The 21,652-nt window shown below is 40.9% G+C and overlaps 3 protein-coding genes across 3 annotated transcripts in view; 1 reads left to right on the forward strand and 2 right to left on the reverse strand.

The window, feature by feature from the left end:
* The window catches only part of wdr33 (WD repeat domain 33), a 33,132-nt gene extending 31,607 nt beyond the window's left edge, over positions 1 to 1,525 (forward strand). Inside the window, exon 23 of the mRNA XM_080034329.1 lies at positions 176 to 1,525. Within this exon, the coding sequence (XP_079890455.1) occupies positions 176 to 321 (146 nt within the window). The 3' untranslated portion in view covers positions 322 to 1,525. The remainder of the gene's footprint in view (positions 1 to 175) is intronic.
* A 105-nt stretch (positions 1,526 to 1,630) lies between these two features.
* On the reverse strand, positions 1,631 to 2,754 carry sft2d3 (SFT2 domain containing 3). The gene has a single exon (XM_080034328.1). It carries the CDS (start codon positions 2,746 to 2,748, stop codon positions 2,074 to 2,076), a length of 675 nt encoding a protein of 224 aa, XP_079890454.1. The 5' UTR covers positions 2,749 to 2,754; the 3' UTR covers positions 1,631 to 2,073.
* Positions 2,755 to 8,730: 5,976 nt separating this feature from the next.
* Positions 8,731 to 20,705, reverse strand: LOC307255504 (uncharacterized protein; the record flags this gene model as incomplete). The annotated part of the gene is made up of 4 exons (XM_080034190.1): positions 8,731 to 10,635; positions 13,843 to 14,325; positions 17,893 to 18,831; positions 20,226 to 20,705. The coding sequence occupies 4 exons, from the start codon at positions 20,703 to 20,705 to the stop codon at positions 9,733 to 9,735; spliced, it is 2,805 nt and encodes a 934-aa protein (XP_079890316.1). The 3' UTR covers positions 8,731 to 9,732.
* Positions 20,706 to 21,652: the final 947 nt, after the last annotated feature.

The raw sequence follows: 21,652 nt of genomic DNA on the forward strand, positions 1-21,652 counted from the left end.
TTTTGGCCAGTTCTCACTTTGGGACAGGCCTTTAAAGGGCTGTTTGAGATATCAAATTATAGATTATGTAAAAAAAAATTGATGCAGTTGTATATAATGGCCTAAATATATTTATATAAAATGTATATTTTTTTGCTATATTTCTGTCCCATAATGCATTGCGTGTGTCTTGCAGGAGGCCGCCCGCCCCAGAGGGATGACGGAGGCTACGGTCCGTCCGGTCCGACCGGTCGTGGAGGTCGAGGAGGAGGAGGCGGCTGGGGTCCTGGAGGCTCCGGGCCCAGGAGAGGGTTACCGAGAGGGGGCAACCGAGGGCGGTGATACCCCCCTAAAGAACCAGGGCCAACCGCTCCTACACACACACCACCACAAAGACTCTGCTACACACACAACCTACAGAAAGACTCTCAATGAAACAGCTACACACACACACACACACAACCTTCAAACAAACTCTCTGTCATGTGACACATCGTGAGGAAACGCTGGCTTGTGATTCGTCGGAACTGACTATGACAGCTCAACAGTCGACGGACGGTGGCTTGTGATAGGTCGACACTGACAGCTCCACGGACAGATGGACTGACGGCCGGGAGGTTTTAATGTAAAATATTGTAGAGAATCATCGTGTTTGTATCTCTTGTGTCTCTTTATTTGATTTCAGTCGTCACACTTTGTCGTTTTTTTTGTAAAAGATTTCTATGTTTTGTGTTTTCACCGAGGTGAACAATAAAGATTCACACTTCAAAACACCTCAGGTCAGACTGTTATGATATGTCAATGGTGCCCACTGTCTTGTTTACTACACATTAAAGTTACAGTGTGTAATATGGGAGTGTTTAGTGGCATCTAGTGGTGTGATTGTAGATGTCAACGCTCCCTTGCTAACCCCTTTTTTTGGTGAGAATTTACAGAAGCTACGGTGGCCTTCAAGGACAAGAAGCTATAGTTACTAAAGATGGCATCATCCACCACTGCCTCAAGTCTTTCCCACAATATCAAGTGATGAGGTGAAGATGTATTTAGTTATTTATTCTATAGTACTTCTTCTTCTTGGTCTTCCAACAGGTGCATTTCCCCAGGACACCCACTATATATTGGATGGCAGTAGCCCATGTTGAATATGTTTTTTTGCATTGCCCTAAAGTTGTGTTACTTACTGCGTTCCAAATCTCATACTTTTTTTTTCCTCCTCTCCTCCATACTACATCTGACCATAAAAATAATCTAGTTAGGATGCAGTATGCTTCAATTGGGACATACCATTACTTATTTAATCATAACATTGCGCCATGATCTTGCCTCTTGCTTTATATATCTGTCTCATCCCCGTTTGTTTTCATACGGAGGCTCTGTCGATGTGACGTTGCTTCCGGTGCTCACTGGATTGTGGGTCAGAATCGCCCAAATAGGATGCTCTTTTCAACACTGAAAAACTTGTCTGGATGTAGTAGACATACGGGTATCGCTTTCTAACCATACTAAATCTGGCCACAAGAATTGGGACATCCTAATATTTTTCTACCATACTAAATAGTAGATAGTATGGGGATTGGAACGCAGGGTCAATCTTTATCATTTTGGCGCCGGATAAAAACACTTGCCAAACATTTCTCTTTACAAAAACAACAACGGTTTAGTTTTTTATTTAATTCTGTCTCCCACAAACATGTTATTAAAGAAAATAAAGTTTCTCCCATAGAAACGTCTATATATTCATTTGGTCTGAGCAGCAGCCTGTCTGTCTCCGTCTCTATCTGTCTGTCTGTCTGTCTTTCTGTCTCTGTGTATGTATGTCTGTCTCTGTGTATATCTGGCTATCTGTCTGTCTTTCTGTGTCTGTCTGCCTATCTGTCTGTCTTTCTGTGTCTGTCTGCCTATCTGTCTGTCTGCCTATCTGTCTGTCTGCCTGCCTGTGGCTCAAAGTTCATAGTTTAGTTCATCAACATCAGACTGATAATCAACAATCAGTCAGTACAGGAATGATTAAGAGTTAATCCTGGTGCTTCCAAGTTCCAACAGCACCGCGGGCTGTGAGATAATGTGTCCCAGTTTGAGTCACTCTGTCCCGGGTCAGATGGGCATAGTCTTCCCGCTGACGGTCCTCTTGATAGCGGACGCGGCCATTCCTCCCATGAAGCGGATCCCTGCGCTTCCTCCAGGCAGCAGCGACACCAGAGACACGGCGATAACCGCGACCTGCAGCGCGGCTCCCAGGGCGGTCAGCGCGGTGCTGTGCAGACTGAGCGCCGCGTATAGCGTACCTCCCAACGCGCACAGGTACGCGGCCGCTCCGGGGGAAGACGTGAGTCCCGCGACCATTCTGCTGGGTCCGCGAAGCAACGCGAGGGCCGCGATGGCGAACAGAGAACCCAGCGACCACAGCAGCGCAAACTTCCGCGCGTACAGCAGCAGGAGCGGCGCGTACAGAGCTGACAGGGCGAAACACAGCGCGGAGAAGCAGGCGCACACCCCGCAGCCCACCAGGCGCTGTCTGCGGCTCAGGCCCGGCAGACACGGGTCCGGCTCGGTCCACCACGGCCAGGAGAAGCTGCTGGAGGAGCCGCTAGGTCCGCTAGATGGTCCGCTAGACGGTCCGCTCCACGGGCTGGACCACCGCCCGAACCAGCTCCCGTCCGCCGGCTCCGCGTCCCCCACATCCACCGAGGTGCTGCCGGGGGACGACGGGCTCTTCGCTCCTTTGGACTGAGCCAGATACTCCTGCAGACTCCGGTTCAGTTCCGCCATGACTGACCAGCCAACTGTAAGCACACTGCGTCACTTCCGATAAACTTCCGCTATGTTTGTTGACATCCGTTTTTTTTTTTTTTTTTTTTTTTTTAATGAGAAACTTTTCATTTACAACAATAAGGCAAGATTGTTATTTTTATTTATTTTATTTTTTAAACTTATACCTCCCGTTATTTAAGGCGCCATTTTGTGCTACCGTGTGTTTCTGTTTCCATTCTTTATTTACAAGAAAACATTCCGAACTTTTTTTTTCAACTTTACTGTAAGAAACTTTTAATTTACTACAATAAGGCAAGTTTGATTGAACTATATCGAAATTATAATGTGTACATTTGCACTTATTTAAAAAACTAAATTTAAAAACCAAAATTAGCCTATATATGTTGGATAAAGCACTACAAATCTTTATTATTTATTTCATTTAGTTACAACATATTAGAGTCCAAAGTTTTTACAGAACAGATTTAGGGTACAGACTTATTTCCATTTTATAGGCTAAATCAAAACATTCTATGGAGAGGTCTTAAAACTGTGCTTCAGAAGTTGAGATATTTGGTTCAGAGTATTCAAAAATAATCAATTTAATTTCTATTTAGTATGAATGAAGACATGTTATGGAACAAAACATGTTGACAAAAAGCTTGACGTTGTTCAGCTAAAAAGAACAGATGTTTTGTCTTGTCAAGATGAATTTTCAGCTGTCGGACTAAAATTAACTGTCAGTTCATTGGCTGACACGGACAGCCTTCTAGGGTATCATCTGTGTGTGTGTGTGTGTGTGTGTGTGTGTGCGTGTGCGTGTGCGTGTGCGTGTGCGTGTGTGTGTGTGTGTTCAGTCAGCAACGATCAGAGGAAGAAGACACAACCAAAGTGAAGGACCAAAGTGGAGGAAGCGACCGGGCAGGCAGCAGGTAACACACGCACACACACACACACACACACACACACACACACACACACACACATATACACACACACACACACACACACACACACACACACACACACACACACACACACACACACACACACACACTTGGCATAGTGTGAATGTGTAAAGAGTAGCTAGAAAGACTTATGCAGAGAGTGAGTGAGATATTTTGGCTTTTCCTTTCAACTGCTTGGCTGTGAAGTACTGATAATGGAGTTTGGGTTTTGCCAGTTATTTCAGTTGCTTGGTTAAAGTCTCTACGAGGAACTTTTAAATATTTCTGAAACAGTCTCATTTTCCCCCTGATGATCATAAATTACATGTAACAGCAAACAAGTCCATCACTATTTTTATATAGTTTTTCTTAATGCCTTTGTCATGGGGTATACGCTCACCCAGGAACAACAGCTGGCGTAGTAAAAACACTACAGCTTTTGTCCAAAGGGGGCGCTAGAACTAACACAAACTGAAAGTTCCTCAGGGCACCATTAATGTTATTGTTGGTGGTGATACTATGTGTAAGGTTGTAAAGGCTAAAGCAACACAGCGATTCTAATTTAAAAGAGCTAAAATAAATAGAAAATGTCAAACAGGTTTAAATGTATGTTAAGCCATCTATTTGAACAGATGTGAACTGTTATACCACTGTGTGCTACCTGGTATAGTGATTATGTGAGTATGTGGATCATTGCCTTTTATTTAAAAGGTGCTCCGAGGAACTTTCAGTTTGTGTTAATTCTAGCGCCCCCCTTTGGACAAAAGCGGTAGTGTTTTTACCACGGCAGCTGTTGATCCTGGGTGAGCGTATACCCAATGACAAAGGCATTAAGAAAAACTATATAAAAATAGCATTCTTTGCACTGATGGTCTCGTTTGCTGTTACATGTGATTTATGATCATCAGAGGAAAAATGAGACTGTTTCAGAAATATTTAAAAGTTCCACGAAGCACCTTTAAATGTTATTTTTTCTGTTCATGATGTCATGACTGAAACCTGTGTGTGTGTGTGTGTGTGTGTGTGTGTGTGTGTGTGTGTGTGTGTGTGTGTGTGTGTGTGTTTCCCTTACAGGTGGCGCTGGTAGTGGTCAGGCCTTGTTGTCGTAACCATGGCTGTATCTCAAATCACTCCGACCTTATTTCTTGGCGGCGCGGAGGCTCCTCTCAACTCCGCTCTCGTTTCACTCAAAGGAATCACGCTGATCGTAAACGCCACGGTAACGCACGCCTCCCCCGTCTACCCGGGGGTGCAGTGCGTTCGCGTGCCCGTAGCTGACGTACCCAGCGCCCGATTGGGGGACCATTTTGACCGCGTGGCTAAGCTGATCCATGCTAACCGCGGCGAGGGAACTTTGGTGCACTGTGCGGCGGGAATGAGCCGTTCGCCTGCCTTGGTTATGGCCTATTTGATGCGTTTCAGAGGTGTTACGCTATGCCAAGCCCACCACTGGGTTCGGGACATCCGGCCGTATGTGAGGCTAAATGAAGGGTTTTGGGAGCAACTGCTGCGCTACGAAAAAATGCTTTATGGGAAAAATACAGTGAAAATAGCTCAAGATATTACGAAGTCATTGTCAGTGCCACTCACACCAAGGACCACTAGGTCGGCAAGGTCGATGCTGCCTTCACTGCCACACACACAGGCATATACACACACACAGGTACACACACAGGCATATACACACACACAGGCACACACACAGGCATATACACACACACAGACACACACACAGGCATATACACACACACAGGCATATACAAACACACAGACACACACATACGGGTTAACGCAGGTACCGAGGTCGCCTGTGATGTCACGATCACTGCTGATGACGCCACTAAACAAGAGAAGAAGAGGAACCAGAACGAGCAGCGTCAAAATCTGACAGAACTCCATTACCCACAATCCAACTGGGCCGGACCACTGACCTCCACAACTTCACATTTTGCTATTGAAAAAGTCAAAAAAGGTCACACACACTATTCAGGGTTTTTTCCTGTATAGAGAAATGTTTGGCACCCCACAAACACTTTTTCTCCTGCACAGAAATGATAAAAATTGAAAATAAAAATTGCTTATTTAAAACCTCTAAATGTGTTTCTAGTTCAGCCCATTTCAACCCCTATTCATTGCTTATTTTTTAAATTTTTATTTTTGTTTTATAAAATGTAAGAAATGAACAGCAAAAAAATCAGCAAGGAAGATCAGAGTACTTGCCTTTGCTGTTGCACATAGTTGTGAGTGACCACAAAAGTGTTACGACCAAAATTGTGTCCGATGTTGTTTATAAACTCCCTAAAGGCCCAGACTCAGACTGGAAAAACCCTGGTATTGGGGTATACCAACCAAAATACTGGACACAAAATTGACCTTATGATGAAAATTTGTTTGTCAAATGAATGAACAAATTCTACTTAAAGGGGCACTGTGTAACATTTTAAGTAATTAATTAGCTCAAATCAATATCCTCATTCATAAATATGTCCTCAGTGGTGTAAAATCACCTCTGCCAATAATCTGAATTATCCTCCCGAGCGGAGAATTACAAATATTAATGTTACATTTTGTCCATTGAGCGGGCAAGTCGTATGGAGGAATCCATGTTTTTGGAATGTCATCAAGTGCATTGTTTAAAATTTAGAATTGTTCTTGTCCTTGAAGGCCACTGTAGCTTCTGTTATTATTCAGGGGTGGGGTTACCCAGGGAGCGTTGCATTCTAGAGCTTTGTAGAACTTTCTTGATGATGTCATATTACACAGTGTCCCTTTAAGGATACCTCAGCTGCATTTAAAAATTTTTCTCTAAATATTTTGACAATATCCATTTTTTTTTAAATAAAGAATTTTTAATTAGAAATAAAAGATTTCTGAGGCGTTTGGTGTGTTTCAAGAAATACTGATTATTGTGATGTGTTTTAATGTCCTTTAACACTTTGTGGTTGTTTACCGATCGATTAAACAAGTTAAAACTTTTAAAGATCGTTTGTTGTGTCTCTGTCTCTCTCCCTGTTTTCTCTGAGACTTTATGCTAAACTAAGCTAGCAATGCTTCAATATATTTTCCATCCACTAATGTCTCAGAAAAAAAAACATTTTGGATTTATTTATGTCTTTAAAGTTGTGTTTTGAGTTGAAACCACATTTGTTAATTTGTTTGGACTTTATATTTATTACATATTCCAGAAGGTTATAACAGTAGGCTACATTTTCAAAAAATAAACTAGGCTTTCTCTACAGAATTAAAAAGGACTATAGCATTATTTTACATTAACCGTATATTTTGGGCAAGGCTACATCATGAATTAAATGTATTTCAACAAAACTAAATGATCTGTGTTTTCAGTTATCTGTGATTAAATGTAAACTGCCTATTTACCTTTTTACATAGTAGGCTAAAGTTACAATAGTTTTCGTTTTGGTATGTTCAGATTCAAATTTCAACTGCAGAGCTGCTGCTGCGGCACTGGCACGCGCCTCCCGCCTTCAGTGGCGCTGCCTTCAGGAACATGTCGGAAATATCCGAAACGTCCACACAGAAACAGAGCTAGCAAGGCCGTTAATGTCGTTAGGAATTTAACATGACGTAATCTGTGTTTCGTTTTGAATAAAATAATATTAGGAAAGTCAGCAGCCAACTGGAAAACAACTGAGCTGCGTATTTTTTTATTTTATTTTATTTTTTCAATGAGACACTCACTGATTAAGCTGTGATGGTCAGAAATCCTACATAACCCGGCGTTCAAAAACGCATCGCCAAATTTAACGGATTTGTGATGAAGATATGTGAATGTATTGTGTGTGTGATTAGTAATGAATGAATGTAGGTTAAGATCTAGAAGTTTACTGGACCATTGGAACAGATGCAAGTAAAGGTGAGTTGTTTAAATGTAGGGAATTTCTCTGTTAAATGAGTTTAGCTAATAACATACGAGTGTCTGTTAATGGTTGCTAAACTTTTATGAATCATGCATGCTAGCTAATAATATGAACGTGTAGCTAGATAGATAGATAGATAGATAGATAGATAGATAGATAGATAGATAGATAGATAGATAGATAGATAGATAGATAGATAGATAGATAGATAGATAGATAAAACTCAATGGTATTGAGGGATATTTTGGATTTCGGTACAGCGACATGAACAGAAACAAAGAAGTGCTGAAAAAACGACCAATCTGCGAACAGCTGAGACTGCACAGAACGCCGAGGATAGTTTCAGTAAGTTACACACACACTGACACACACACTACTGACTTTGGAGGAATGCTTTTTTTTCTTTCAAGTAAAACATTTTTTACGTACAAGCTTTATTTTTTCCATTATTATTATTATTATTATTATTATTATTATTATTATTATTATTATTATTATTATTATTATTATTATTATTATTATTATTATTATTATTATTATTATTTAATAATTTGAAATACATATTTCAAAACTACAAGTAATATCTGTATTTTCCCTGAAAACAAAGCAAGTAACCATTTATTTATTGTTTTGTAATATTGTCAACTCATTCTGAAAAATTCACCAAATTGTGACGCTATTGCCACCATGCCATAACTTTTTTGGGGGGAACCCTGTAGATAGATAGATAGATAGATAGATAGATAGATAGATAGATAGATAGATAGATAGATAGATAGATAGATAGATAGATAGATAGAGTGTTCAACATGTTTCTGCTGGACACGCTGTAATGACAAACTTTAGCTGCTGTATATTAGAAGAACAGTTTCATTATTTTATTTATGGTTTTGTATTTTCAGGACTGTATATTTATGTCATATTAATATTATTGTGATAATGATGAAGTGTTCTGCTAAAATCTGCAAACAAACATTATTAGGAGACTAAAAAGAAAACAATCACAGACTTTTACTTTAAAGAAAATCATTTAATGAAATTATATGTTTAATACAGCTGTTAGATTTAGATTAGATTATATTTTCCATTTTGATTATGAATTCAAATGACACATAATTTTTTTTTTTTTTTACAACTTAACAAATTATATTTCATGAAGCAGTTAAACAGTGATGAATGTCCTTTTATAAATGATAATAATAATCTTTGCTAAGTTACTCTTTTAATACTATTGACATTTACATATTTAGGTGGAAAGATTATATCTCCACACTGGGAACAACCCCCAGTCAGAGCTGGTTGATGTGGCCCGGGAGAGAAGGGAAGTTTGGGGTCCATGATGGAGATGTTGCCCCCGCGACCCGACCCCGATAAGCAGTTTACGGTGAGTGATGAGTGAGTGATCATATTTACATACATACATTGTTCAGAATAATGTTAAATTGATTGATTATGATTAGAAACATGAAAGTCAGGCCCCATAATGATATGTAGTAGCCTGGCACCGCCTGCCTACGTACTTCTGCTCAATTGTCATTCCCCTTCAGTAGTCAGTCTGGGCCTGCGGTATTTTCGCGGGTTTTCTCCAGCCAGATTTTTGCCAGTCCAATCAGCGAACAGAGGGAGTGGCTGAGGACACTGACGTGCGCCAGTTTCAGTTGTAGTCAGAAGCCGGCGCATGACATACGTCACAACCAAACGTTATGCGATTGGTTGGCAGATCCAGAGTGGCACTGGGCAAATCCAATAGTTTTAAACTTCAACAGACACCCGCCTTCAAGTGAGTTAACGTTTGTCAATTGAGCGATTCCAGACCTTCTGTACAGATTAAATGAAGTACGATGGTCTGGTAGAACCAGACTAGATATGTAGCTGGATAAAGTGAAAATCTTTGGAAGGTTTTCTAAAGACCTGCCATCTATTCATACATTGTTGAAATTTCAAAAGGGCAAGATTGTGAAGTCATTTGGAAAGATGTTCTACTCACATTCTAGATTGTGACACCCCGTTTTACTCTGCTGTTCTAAACCCATGCAGTATGTTTATATTATATCTTTTATATAAAACAAAGTCATCTGGCGAGAGTCAAAGTGTGTGTCGTCTGAAAAGATGTCTGCCTCTGAAAAGCTGCTGTAAAAAAGACTAATCTAACAGTAAAAACCGACTGCAGCTCAGATCTAACTTTGTTGTTCAACAATCACAGAGATCTTCACTGGAGAAATCTTCAAATCCTGCACAGTTCTAAATAATGGAAACATCCTCTCAGTGAAAGTGTGTGTGAAGGTGTGTATGTGTGTGTTAGTATGAGCATCAGAGAACGACAGCTTTCCTCTGTCACAGTCCAGATTCACTCTGATCCTCTGGAACTTCTTCCTCAATGGGAGAACAGTGGATGGAGCTGATGGGGAGCGGGATTTGTATTCACCATTATGAAGCCATATTCCCCAGAATCCAGACAGTATGTTTCCCTTCCTCTGTGCAGACTCTGCTATCACACCCAGGTACCAGTATATACCGTCTCCAACCTGGACGTCCCAGCTGTGAGTCCCTGAGTTAAAGCCCTCAGAGCTCAGGACAGAGCACTTATCATCTCTCTCTGGATTATCAGGAAGCTGCTGATACCCTCCATGTCTCACACTGGTCAGATCTTCAGACAGGATGAGTTTTGGAGCAGCAGTGTTTGGGTCCAGAACCAGAGGAGTGTAGGAGACCATGTCCTTCATCTTGTTCCAGATGTTGAAGGTCAGGTTGCCCAGGTGTTTGGCCTCGTCTATCAGAGCTCCTGAGAGCAGCTGTGGATCATCTGGCAGGGGGCGCTGCTGGACCCTCTTCACTGCAGCCTTGTAGTTGAGCAGGAATGAGACGTCTTCAGCTTTCAGCTGCTCCTCTGTGGCTCTGACTGTGTCTGAAAGAGCGGCTATCTCTCTGCTCAGAGCCTCCATCTTCTCCTTCATCATCTGACTCTTCTGCTCCTCTTCCTCCCTCAGTGCAGCCATCCTGGCCTTCTCTTCCTCTTCTAGAAACTGGTGAAGCTTCTTAAACTGATCCTGAATCTGCATCTCTGTGCGTCGGGACTGGACCTTAGGTTTAGGTTTTTATTTTGAACATGGGAGAAAAAAAGAAACAAAAGAGAATAGAAAGATTAAAAAAGATAATGTTTTAAGTTAATTCACCAATAACATAATAAATAATAAATGTCAGTGATTCTTGAGAAGCGGGACAAAAGACCGTGTTCCAATATTAACTGCTGTTATGTTTACAAGTAAAAATATTTAAAATTGTAGATGTTATTAGGGATTAAGAATAGAATGTCTGGAGCACAATTATCCCCTTAAATGTAATTTTATCTTTATTATGTCAAATATATGGCACCTGTTATCTTCTCACGACGTCCAAAACAGTGTGTCCACAGAGAGGGTTTCAATCTTTCATTTGCAATAAAACCTATTACAAATGTACTTTAATGATTAAAAATAGCTTTTTTCATCAAAAGCAACACTAAATAATCTCTCATATAAATAAAAACTGTTTTTCTACAACACATATGGTTCCTAAGTGGTGGGACACTTTTTGTCACCACCGTCAGACAATCCATTAAAATGTAATAAAATCAGGCAAAACAAGGGGCAGCTGTCACTATGAAGGACCTCTTGTCACATTATACGGCTGTGTCTTGATTCAGGGGTTGCACCCTACGAAGGCTGCATTTGAAGACTGATTGCGTCATAGCGGCGCGCAAAGGCTGTCCCGTTTGCAAGGCTCCTTGCAAGGCTCCTCATATGCGGCCGAGAAATGCAGCCTTCGTTTCACGGTTTTGAAGGCTGCATCAGATGTATCCTTCGTGGCCCAACATATCCCAAGATTCATTGCGTTTTTTTCAGAGATGGCATAAAATAAAATAAAAAATAACAAAACAGCAACGTGTTGCTCCATCTTCTTAACTTTTATCTTGCTTTCTTTTTTTCTTGTACTTTTTTTTCTTTTCGTCTGGTAGGCAACTTCTTTTTCTTTTTTCCTCCATTGACAGGGCTGTCTCCGTTGGCAGCAATCAGGGTTGCTAGGCAGCACAGAAGCGGCGAGTCCTCACGCAAGGTAACGGCTTGTTACGTAAACCGGAAATGCTCGTAAACCGAGACCTGCGGAGACCGTCTCATTTAACAAGGCTCGTTGGCCTTAAAACCGGCCTTAAAATCGGCCTTCATAGGCTGTAGCCTTCATAGACCGCGAGACTGCGTCCTACCAAGTGCGTGGTCTCTGTAATGGGACACAGCCTACCTCTGCAGAGTACATCAGAGTCCGACAGGCTCTGATAAGTGTTGTAGTTTAAGAATATTTTACATTCCAAATCTTGAAAGTCCTGCGTCACAAACATGATATGTCAACACCGACATACAATTTCTGAAGAAGTTATTTGAAATGTTTCGACCATTTTATTTTCCTGAAGCAGTTCATACTAGCACCAATCATCAACAGAAAAAAACAAATGGCGAAATGGCAACTAGATAAACTCCATTTGTTTTGTTTATAAAACTTTAAATATGTCAACACCGTCAGATGTCAACTCCGTCAGATTTCCTGTCTGACGGTGGTGACAGGCCAATGACGGAGTTGACGTTCAATGTGAAGGCATTATATTTGGGTGGTTTTCAAGTTATTATAATTATATTAAATATAGAAATAGGGTTGAGTTTTTCTAATGATGTATTTATGGAAATTCTCACAATCTTTTGTCATAGATGAGTCTTAAAAAAGTACAGGAAGATATACAAAGTGAGGCGATTTGGTCTGAGTCTGTTAGAGCTAGTCTGATTGAAAGACTGTAATGGGAATCTTGAAATACCGCTCAACCAATAATATGCTGTTATAAAATCACTGTTATTGATTATTGATGGTTAAAATGACTACATCTGGGATCTTGTCACCACCGTCAGATATGTCAAATCCATAAGATTTGTGTCAACTCCGTCAGATTTAAATTATTTTGATAATATTGCATAATGATATTTCATAGTTGTTGAGGAATGGTTGGTCATTTGTGAAAATCTAACCAGTCACCTAACATGAGAATGTGTTTTGAAATTTGAAACACATATTGATTGCTGTTAACTTTAAAGCAGCTCCGAGTAACATTTAAATATCTTTTAAACAGCCTCATGTTTCCTCTGATAATCATAAATTACCTTTAACAGCAAACGAGACCATCGGTGCAAAGAAAGACGTTTTTATATAGTTTTTATTACTGCGTTTGGTCTGGTCGCACACCCAGTCCGATTTTCGGTTCACACGTGCAGGCTCTATGGTCACATATCCGTATGAAAATGCAATGAAGAAAAGCTAAAAGGGAGAGTGATAGGCGGGCGGTAGGGCGTTGCCAAGCAACGTATACACAATTTCACGGGAGCGAACTAGACTGCTGTGTTGACTCCTAAATGAATGAGCGGTAGCCTGCTAAAACAAAGTTTACTTTGCCTCACCAGCATCATCAGATGACCATTATTCATCTGAAATAGTCATTATTTACAACAACATAACACATTACCTCATCGTGATCCATACTAACTGCCGTCTCTCGTTCATTCGCTTTGTGTGAGGACACGGAAATTTGAAACACATCTTGATTGCTGTTAATTTTAAAGTAAAAATTCTATTACAAAGTTCAACTGAAGAACATAGAGGAAAATCGATCGAAAAAATGTATATTCATATACATCTTGAAAATATGTTTTGTGACCTCTGTCTGTCTTGGTGAATATTTGTGATCACTATACATCTCATGGGTCTAGCATAAATTGAGGGAAAATGTATTTGTGTTTTTGGTGTCTGACGGTGTTGACACAAAATAAGGAATGGCAAGGTAAAAAGCCCATTTTGATAAAAAGGACAAAAGCTGGGAGGTTGTGTCAAAGCTTAGCTCAGTAGCTTAGTATATGTTGGATACATACTGTACATGTAATTTAATTTGCCTAAACATAGGGTTTGTATTTTTTCAACATTGCACCCTGTTTTGTCCCTCTTCTCAACAATCACTGATGTACGAAAAGGAGTAGTCAGAAGTATATACTTATTAATACTACCCTTTTTCCACACTCATAATTTATAGTCATGTACTGACTTTTATTATATTTAATGTTAAGAGCTAATGCCTATGTGATGCATATTCATTAAATTGTTAAACCATAAGTATACCCACAAAATACCTAATGCATACATTTGACCATACCTACTACTACACATCATAAGTACATAATACAACATAGAAAATTTGATAAATAATGAAAAATAATAACCTTGATATGTTCTGCTGTTTGATCAAACTTCACTTTAACTTCTTCAAAACGTTTCAACTTCTTCTTTAAGGGCTCCAGAGTTTCCTCAAGTTTCTTCTTGTGTTGTGGTGCAGCTTCATCGATGGGTTTGAATCTGTGGCCGCTGTGTTTGTCTGAATCTCTGCAGACGAGACAAACTGGCTGCTGATGGTCCAGACAGAAGAGTTTGAGTTTCTCAGAGTGCAGACTGCAGAGATCCTCTGAAGCTTTCTCATCCCACTCCTTAGAGAAGGTCTCACACAGGTTCTTTAAGGCCAAGTTAGGAGGTGGTTCTACCTTTGAAGATCTTCTCTTACAAACTGGACACTCGTGTGTTGGTTTGTCTCGCCACCAGCTCTGCAGACAGTCTTTACAGAAGCTGTGGCTACATGTCAGGATCACAGGATGTTTGAAGATGTCATGGCAGACCGGACAGCACAGATCCTCCTCTAACCTGGAAGCCATTTAGTCTCTGAGTGAAGTGAAAACACAGGCAGGCAGGCAGGCAGCTCCCACGGTAAATCAGTCAGTCTTGATGTGAAAGTTACTATCAACTTGAGCCTTTGTTTTAGTAAATCTCTGGTTCAGTGTGTGCAGTCAGCAGTATTCTCTCCTGTAGTCGTCCTCTCTCTGTGCTAGTGGCTTCGCATGTGAATCCTATCGTCTGTGAGGCAGAATTAAAACCTGTTTCCTGGTATGACTCAGGTGAATCATGTGATGGGTGTGGCTTTATCATTACAGTCTGTCAGGTTGAGTTTGATTCAAAAACTCTCAGCATGCAAATTAAAATCCCCTTAAAGAGGACCTATGATGCTTTTTGACTTTTATGACCTATAAACGTTGTTATGATGATTCATAGTCATGCTTAACCATACTAAATTATCAAATAATGACTTACATGCATTTCGACGTATTCCCTGCTGACCGTCTGGGGTGTCTGTGCAGAGCACTAAACACTATTCTAGCCAGTCGAGAAGTCACGTCTTCAAAGCGGTCTACCCTTTCATAATTCGTGACGTCGCATAAAAATTTGTGACGTGACCACGCGGATGTTTCCATGTATGGTAATGCTGTCACTTCCCTGTTCGCGTCTGCCTCGCGCCTTTATAGGTCCATGTTCGCGCTTCCCGCCACTGAAAGTGTTCCGGAAGGAAGGTAACCAATCACAACGGAGTGGGGTTTGCAAGAGGGGGGGGAGGGTAGCGGAGATGGCCGATGCACAGGCGGAGGGAGCGGAGATTGCCGAAGCACACACACTCAAGTGTTGACAGGATGTGCTGGATCGCCAAAATAAGAGAAAGAGCTTCCCGAAAATCTACATAGTTTTTTGTGATGTGATTCGTGTCAAGTTGCTCTATAGCAGTGTAAAACAAGAAATTAAGACCAGAAAAGTAGTATAATAGGTCCTCTTTAACCTCAGGCTCTTTAACACAACGAACAGAGAAGGAAACTCTGGCAGGACGATGACAAATGATTGTAAGTACTGCAGTCAATATTGTTCATAAACAAGCCAAGGAAAAACGTTTAAAAAAAATCTATCTGGGGGCGCCCTTAGCTCAGTTGGTAGGGCGTCCCCCCCACCCCCCGGGGCCGGGCCCAGCAGCAGACCAGGGTTCGATTCCCGCCCGTGGTCGTTCTCTGCATGTCACTCCCCTCTCTGCCCCATTTCGCCTCTGTCTCTCTGCACTATCAATAAAGCATAAAAATGCCCAAAAAATATCTTAAAAAAATTAAAAAAAAATTAAAAATCTATCTGCATAATGAGACCAGTATCATATTTGGCAGCATTTTTAGATTTAGTTTTAGTTGTACTCCGTGTCACCACTGTGAGCGCAGTATATATGCAGGAAATCAGTCGGTATTGATGTGACTCTCTCACTCTCTTTTCCAGTCTTTGTTCTTATAAAACAGTCAATCAGATTGTGGATTCAGCAGCAGGTTGAATTGGTAGTATTCCAGTATTCACTCCTGTTACTGTCCTCTATACATTGTGCTTTCAGTCTGCGGTTGAATCATATTGTCTTTCACTCACTGAGTCAATATAACAATAACCAAAATAAACAAAACCTTGGTTTCATGAGGGTCGGAGCTCTGGTAAAACATTTTGACTCTTTAGACTTGTTAGTGGTTAGTACTTGTGTTTGAAAGAAATTATAAAAATGACATAACTAGAACTGAAAACTGATAGATAGATAGATAGATAGATAGATAGATAGATAGATAGATAGATAGATAGATAGATAGATAGATAGATAGATAGATAGATAGATAGATAGATAGATAGATAGATAGATAGATAGATGGATGGATGGATGGATGGATGGATGGATGGATGGATGGATGGATGGATGGATGGATGGATAGATAGATAGATCTACATAGAGGTTTTGTATTGTCAGGACTGTATATTTATGTCATATTAATATTATTGTGATAATGAAGTGTTCCGCTCAGATCTGCAAACAAACATTATTAGGTGACTAAAAAGAAGAAAATTATTTAATGAAATTATATGTTTAATACAGCTGTTTGGTTCATCCATTATGTTTCCATTTTCATTATGAATTAGTTAAACAAACATAGGAATAAATGACACATACATTCTATTTTAACCACTTTACAAATTGTATTTCATGAAGCAGTTATACAGTGAAGAATGTACTCTTACAAATGCATTGCTAAATTACTTATTTAATCATATTTACAGATATTGCTGGAGAGATGACAGTATATCTCCACACTGGCCTGGGAGCACATCAGGGAGCGCATCAGGACATGTTAGTCATTTAATTATATTAAATGACTAACATATCTATTTATTACAGTTACGTATTTAGGTGGAAAGATTACAGTATATCGTCACACTGGGAACTCCTCAGGATCCCCTAGTCAGAGCTGGATAATGTGGCCCGGGAAAGGGAAGTATGGGTTCCTTCCTTGATGGAGCTGCTGCCCCTGCGACCCAACCTCGGATAAGTGGTTGACGGTGAGTGACAAGTGAGCGATCATATTTACATACATACATTTTCACTTGGAGAGTCTCGATTCTCCTGCTATATACCACCAGTAAAACCAATTACATGTTAAAATTAAAATTACTTGTTTCTCCAGTCAATTGGAAACAAAATGGTGTTTAGAGGCCAATAACCTAACTAAATAAACTTGATTTTGAATGAACCAACTTATTTTACGTGTGAAGCATGAGTAAAGCCGGCCGCTAACTGGACCTTTTCAAGGGACATTTGTTTGGGTGGGTTCAGGCAGGAGTCACAGTTCTTGTCGTCGGAAAAAATTTTCTGCGTCTGAAAAACTGCAGTAAAACAAACTGCAGATCTTATGCCTCGTTTCCACCGAGTAGAGCGGGTCGGATCGGAGCGGTTCGGTCCGGGTAGTTTGGCTTTTCATTTGCCAAAAGTTGGGTAGGGTACGGTTTAAGCGCACCCAACCGCTCTGAGCCGCTCCTAATCTCAGTACTCCTCCTTTGGGATACTAGCCGCCTGAAAGGGTGCCGAAAAGGCGAAGATACACATGCCGTCCGTTTATTGGTCGAAAGAATCATTTCCGCCGTGTTTAGTCACCTCTGCAAGAGTGAAAAGAGTCGTGTGTTTTGGCAAAAATGTGAGCGCAGCACTGTTTATTGTGTGGTGTTTTTCCTCGTCATTAAATGAATCAGTTGTGTCCACTGCTACGATGTCACGTAGCTGCCGCAGCCAGCGCTGTTCGCTCACTGTCTCTATCAGTTGCACCGAGCCGTCTCTGTGCATTTACGCTCACAACAACACGGGGGGAATAAATAAAGAAGCGGCTGGTTTGACCAAGCAAAAACGAGAGACCGCTGGCTTGACCACAGTTGTTCCACAGCCCGATAGTTTGACCCATATTCTGGCGGTGGCTATCGCAGTCCAGCCTAAACCCCTCCCTACCAGTAAGGGTAGGGTCATAAACCCCTCCCTACCAGTAAATGTAGGGTCGGCGGTGGAAACACCACCGAGTTTCTTAAAAGTGAGCTGTCCCGCTCTGAGCCGCTCTGACCTGACCTGCTCTACTCCGTGGAAACCAGGCATAACTTTGTCTTTCTAGAGTCACAGAGATCTTCACTGGTGAAATCTTCAAATCATGCACAGTGCAAAAGTATGGAAACATCCTCTCAGTGAACCTGTGTGTGAAGGTGTGTATGTGTGTGTTAGTATCAGCATCAGAGAACGTCAGCTTTCCTCTGTTCCAGTCCAGATTCACTCTGATCCTCTGGAGCTTCTTCCTCAATGGGAGAACAGTGTCTGGAGCTGATGGAGAGCGGGATTTGTATTCACCTTCATGAAAAAATATTTCCCATAATCCAGACCATATCTTTCCCTTCCTCTGTGCAGACTCTGCTAAAACACCAAGTTCACAGTATCTACTGTGTCCAACCTGGACGTCCCAGCTGTGAGTCCCTGAGTTAAAGCCCTCAGAGCTCAGGACAGCCCAGTCATCATCAAACCTCTCTGGATTATCAGGAAGCTGCTGTACCTCTTCACCATATCTCACACTGGTCAGATCTTCAGACAGGATGAGGTCTGGATGAGCAGTGTTTGGATCCAGAACCAGAGGAGTGTAGGAGACCATGTCCTTCATCTTGTTCCAGATGTTGAAGGTCAGGTTGCCCAGGTGTTTGGCCTCGTCTATCAGAGCTCCTGAGAGCAGCTGTGGATCATCTGGCAGGGGGCGCTGCTGGACTCTGTCCACTGCAGCCTTGTAGTTGAGCAGGAATGAGACGTCTTCAGCTCTCAGCTGCTCCTCTGTGGCTCTGACTGTGTCTGAAAGAGCTGCTATCTCTCTGCTCAGAGCCTCCATCTTCTCCTTCATCATCTGACTCTTCTGCTCCTCTTCCTTCCTCAGTGCAGCCATTCTGGCCTCCTCTTCCTCTTTTAGAAACTGGTGAAGCTTCTTAAACTGATCCTGAATCTGCGTCTCTGTGCGTCGGGCCTGGACCTTAGATTTAGGTTTTTAATTTTGAACATGAGAGAAAAAGAAAATAGAAAGATTAAAAAAGATAATGTTTTAAGTTAATTCACCAATAACATAATAAATAATAAATGTCAGTGATTCTTGAGAAGCGGGACAAAAGACCGTGTTCCAATATTAACTGCTGTTATGTTTAAAAGTAAAAATATTTAAAATTGTAGATGTTATTAGGGATTAAGAATAGAATGTCTGGAGCACAATTATCGCCTTAAATTTAATTTTATCATTATTATGTCAAATATATGACACTTGTTATCTTTCACGACCTCCAAAACAGTGTCCACAGAGAGGGTTTCAATCATTCATATGCAATAAAACCTATTAAAAATGTACTTTAATGATTAAAAAGAGCTTTTTTTCATCATAAACAACACTAAATAATCTCTCATATCAATAAAAAATGTTTTCTACAACACATCCATGTTTTATAAGGTTTCTAAGTGGGGGGACACTTTTTGTCACCACCGTCAGACAATCCATTAAAATGACTTTAGACTTTAGACTTTAGACTTTATTGTCCCCAAGGGGAAATTCTTTTCCACATCACATGTACATTTATGGGCTGCACGCCGACAGACAATAGACAGACACAAAGTAAACATACATACAGGATATATAAACAGGGTGGGACTGGGGTGATTTATCTAGGCCTTTTGTTGAGGGCTGCTATGGCTGCAGGCACCAGGCTTTTGCCATAGCGAGCCCTCCGGCACAACAGGGACCTGTACCTGCGTCCGGAGGGCATAATGGTGAAGTGGCAGTTGAGTTCAAATGTAAGAAAATCAGCCAAAATAAGGGGCAGCTGTCACTATGAAGGACCTCTTGTCACATTCTACCTCTGCAGAGTACATCAGAGTCCGACAGGCTCTGATAAGTGTTGTAGTTTAAGAATATTTTACATTCTAAATCTTGAAAGTCCTGCGTCACAACCATGATATGTCAACACCGACATACAATTTCTGAAGAAGTTATATGAAATGTTTCGATCATTTTATTTTCCTGAAGTAGTTCATACTAGCACCTAACATCAACAGAAAAAACAAATGGCTACTAGATAAACTCAATTTGTTTTGTTTATGTATTTGTGTTTTTGGTGTCTGACGGTGTTGACACAACATAAGGAATGGCAAGGTAAAAAGCCCATTTTGATAAAAAGGACAAAAGCTTGGAGGTTGTGTCAAAGCTTAGCTCAGTAGCTCAGTATATGTTGGATACATACTGTACATGTAATTAAATTTGCCTAAACATAGGGTTTGTATTTTTCAAAATACCTAATGCATACATTTGACCATACCTACTACTACACATCATAAGTACATAATACAACATGAAACATTTGATAAATAATGAAAAATAATAACCTTGATGTGCTTTGCTGTTTGATCAGACTTCACTTTAACTTCTTCAAAAAGCTTCAACTTCTTCTTTAAGGGCTCCAGAGTTTCCTCAAGTTTCTTCTTGTGTTGTGGTGCAGCTTCATCGATGGGTTTGACTCTGTGGCCAATGTGTTTGTCTGAATCTCTGCAGACGAGACAAACCAGCTGCTGATGGTCCAGACAGAAGAGTTTGAGTTTCTCAGAGTGCAGACTGCAGAGATCCTCTGAAGCTTTCTCATCTCTCTCCTGTAAGAAGGTCTCACACAGGTTCTTTAGGGTGAAGCTTAAAGGTGGTTCCTTTGAGGATCTTCTCTTACAAACTGGACACTCACGTGTTGGTTTCTCTCTCCACCAGCTCTGCAGACAGTCTTTACAGAAGTTGTGGCTACATGTCAGGATCACGGGATCTTTGAAGATTTCATTGCAGACCGGACAGCACAGATCCTCCTCTAACCTGGAAGCCATTTAGTCTCTGAGTGAAGCTGAAAACGCAGTAGGCAGGAAGGCAGGCGGGCAGGCAAGCAGGCGGGCGGGCAGGAAGCTCCAACAGGAAATCTCTCCGTTCAAAGTTCCCTTCCCTTCAAGCCTTTATCTTAGTAAATCTCAGCTTGCATACTAAATCCCCCTGGACCTCAGGCTCAAACGACAAAGCCTGTGACTGTGGCAACAACAAGAACAGTACACAGTCAGTTTTAACAGGAAATCAGTCATTTGTTGTATGTGTATGTTACTGTCTGTGTGTGTCTCTCTCTCTTTGTCTCCCTGTGTGTGTGTGTGTGTGTGTGTGTGTGTGTGTGTGTGTGTGTGTCTGTCTCTCTCTCTCTCTCTCTCTCTGTCTGTCTGTCTGTCTTGTCTGTATGTCTCTCTCTGCCTGTGTGTGTATGTTAATGTCTCTCTCTCTCTCTCTCTCTCTCTCCTTGTCTCTCTCTTTTTTATGCTTTTGCTCCATACTATGATACTATGGTCAAGAGCTGTAAATGAATTAAATGAAAATTAAATGAAAACAACATAATCGCTGGTTATGATGATTGAAGTGGTAGATTTCCATAACGGTCGGTTGGTGCCTTTAGAATACATCTGTCCGTCAGTCATTCGGTGACTCGCTCACGGGGACAATCGAGAGGACCACGGCGGGATTATCACAAGTACCTGCCGAAATTGTATGTTAATTTTACATCTATGTTTAAATTAATTTTGCTTTTGGGGTCAGATAGGCCAAAAGTTATTGCTAAAACAGGAGCCTTTCTGAAAAATGACCATTGTTTAAAGCTGCAGTGTGTAGAATTTCGGTTTTATTTCCTAGCAGATTTTGTAGAAAGTAATTATAATATCCACAAGTACATTACATTTTGTGCATAATAGCTGAATTTTTTTTTTTATTATTATTTTTTCCCTTAGAAAGGGTCTCATAT

Source organism: Ammodytes marinus (assembly GCF_949987685.1).
Source record: "Ammodytes marinus genome assembly, chromosome: 9".
NCBI classification, from domain to species: domain Eukaryota; kingdom Metazoa; phylum Chordata; class Actinopteri; order Uranoscopiformes; family Ammodytidae; genus Ammodytes; species Ammodytes marinus.

What these genes read in the sequence shown, in the direction of transcription:
- sft2d3 (XM_080034328.1), bottom strand. Translation starts at nt 2,748, where the DNA reads ATGGCGGAACTGAACCGGAGTCTGCAGGAGTATCTGGCTCAGTCCAAA.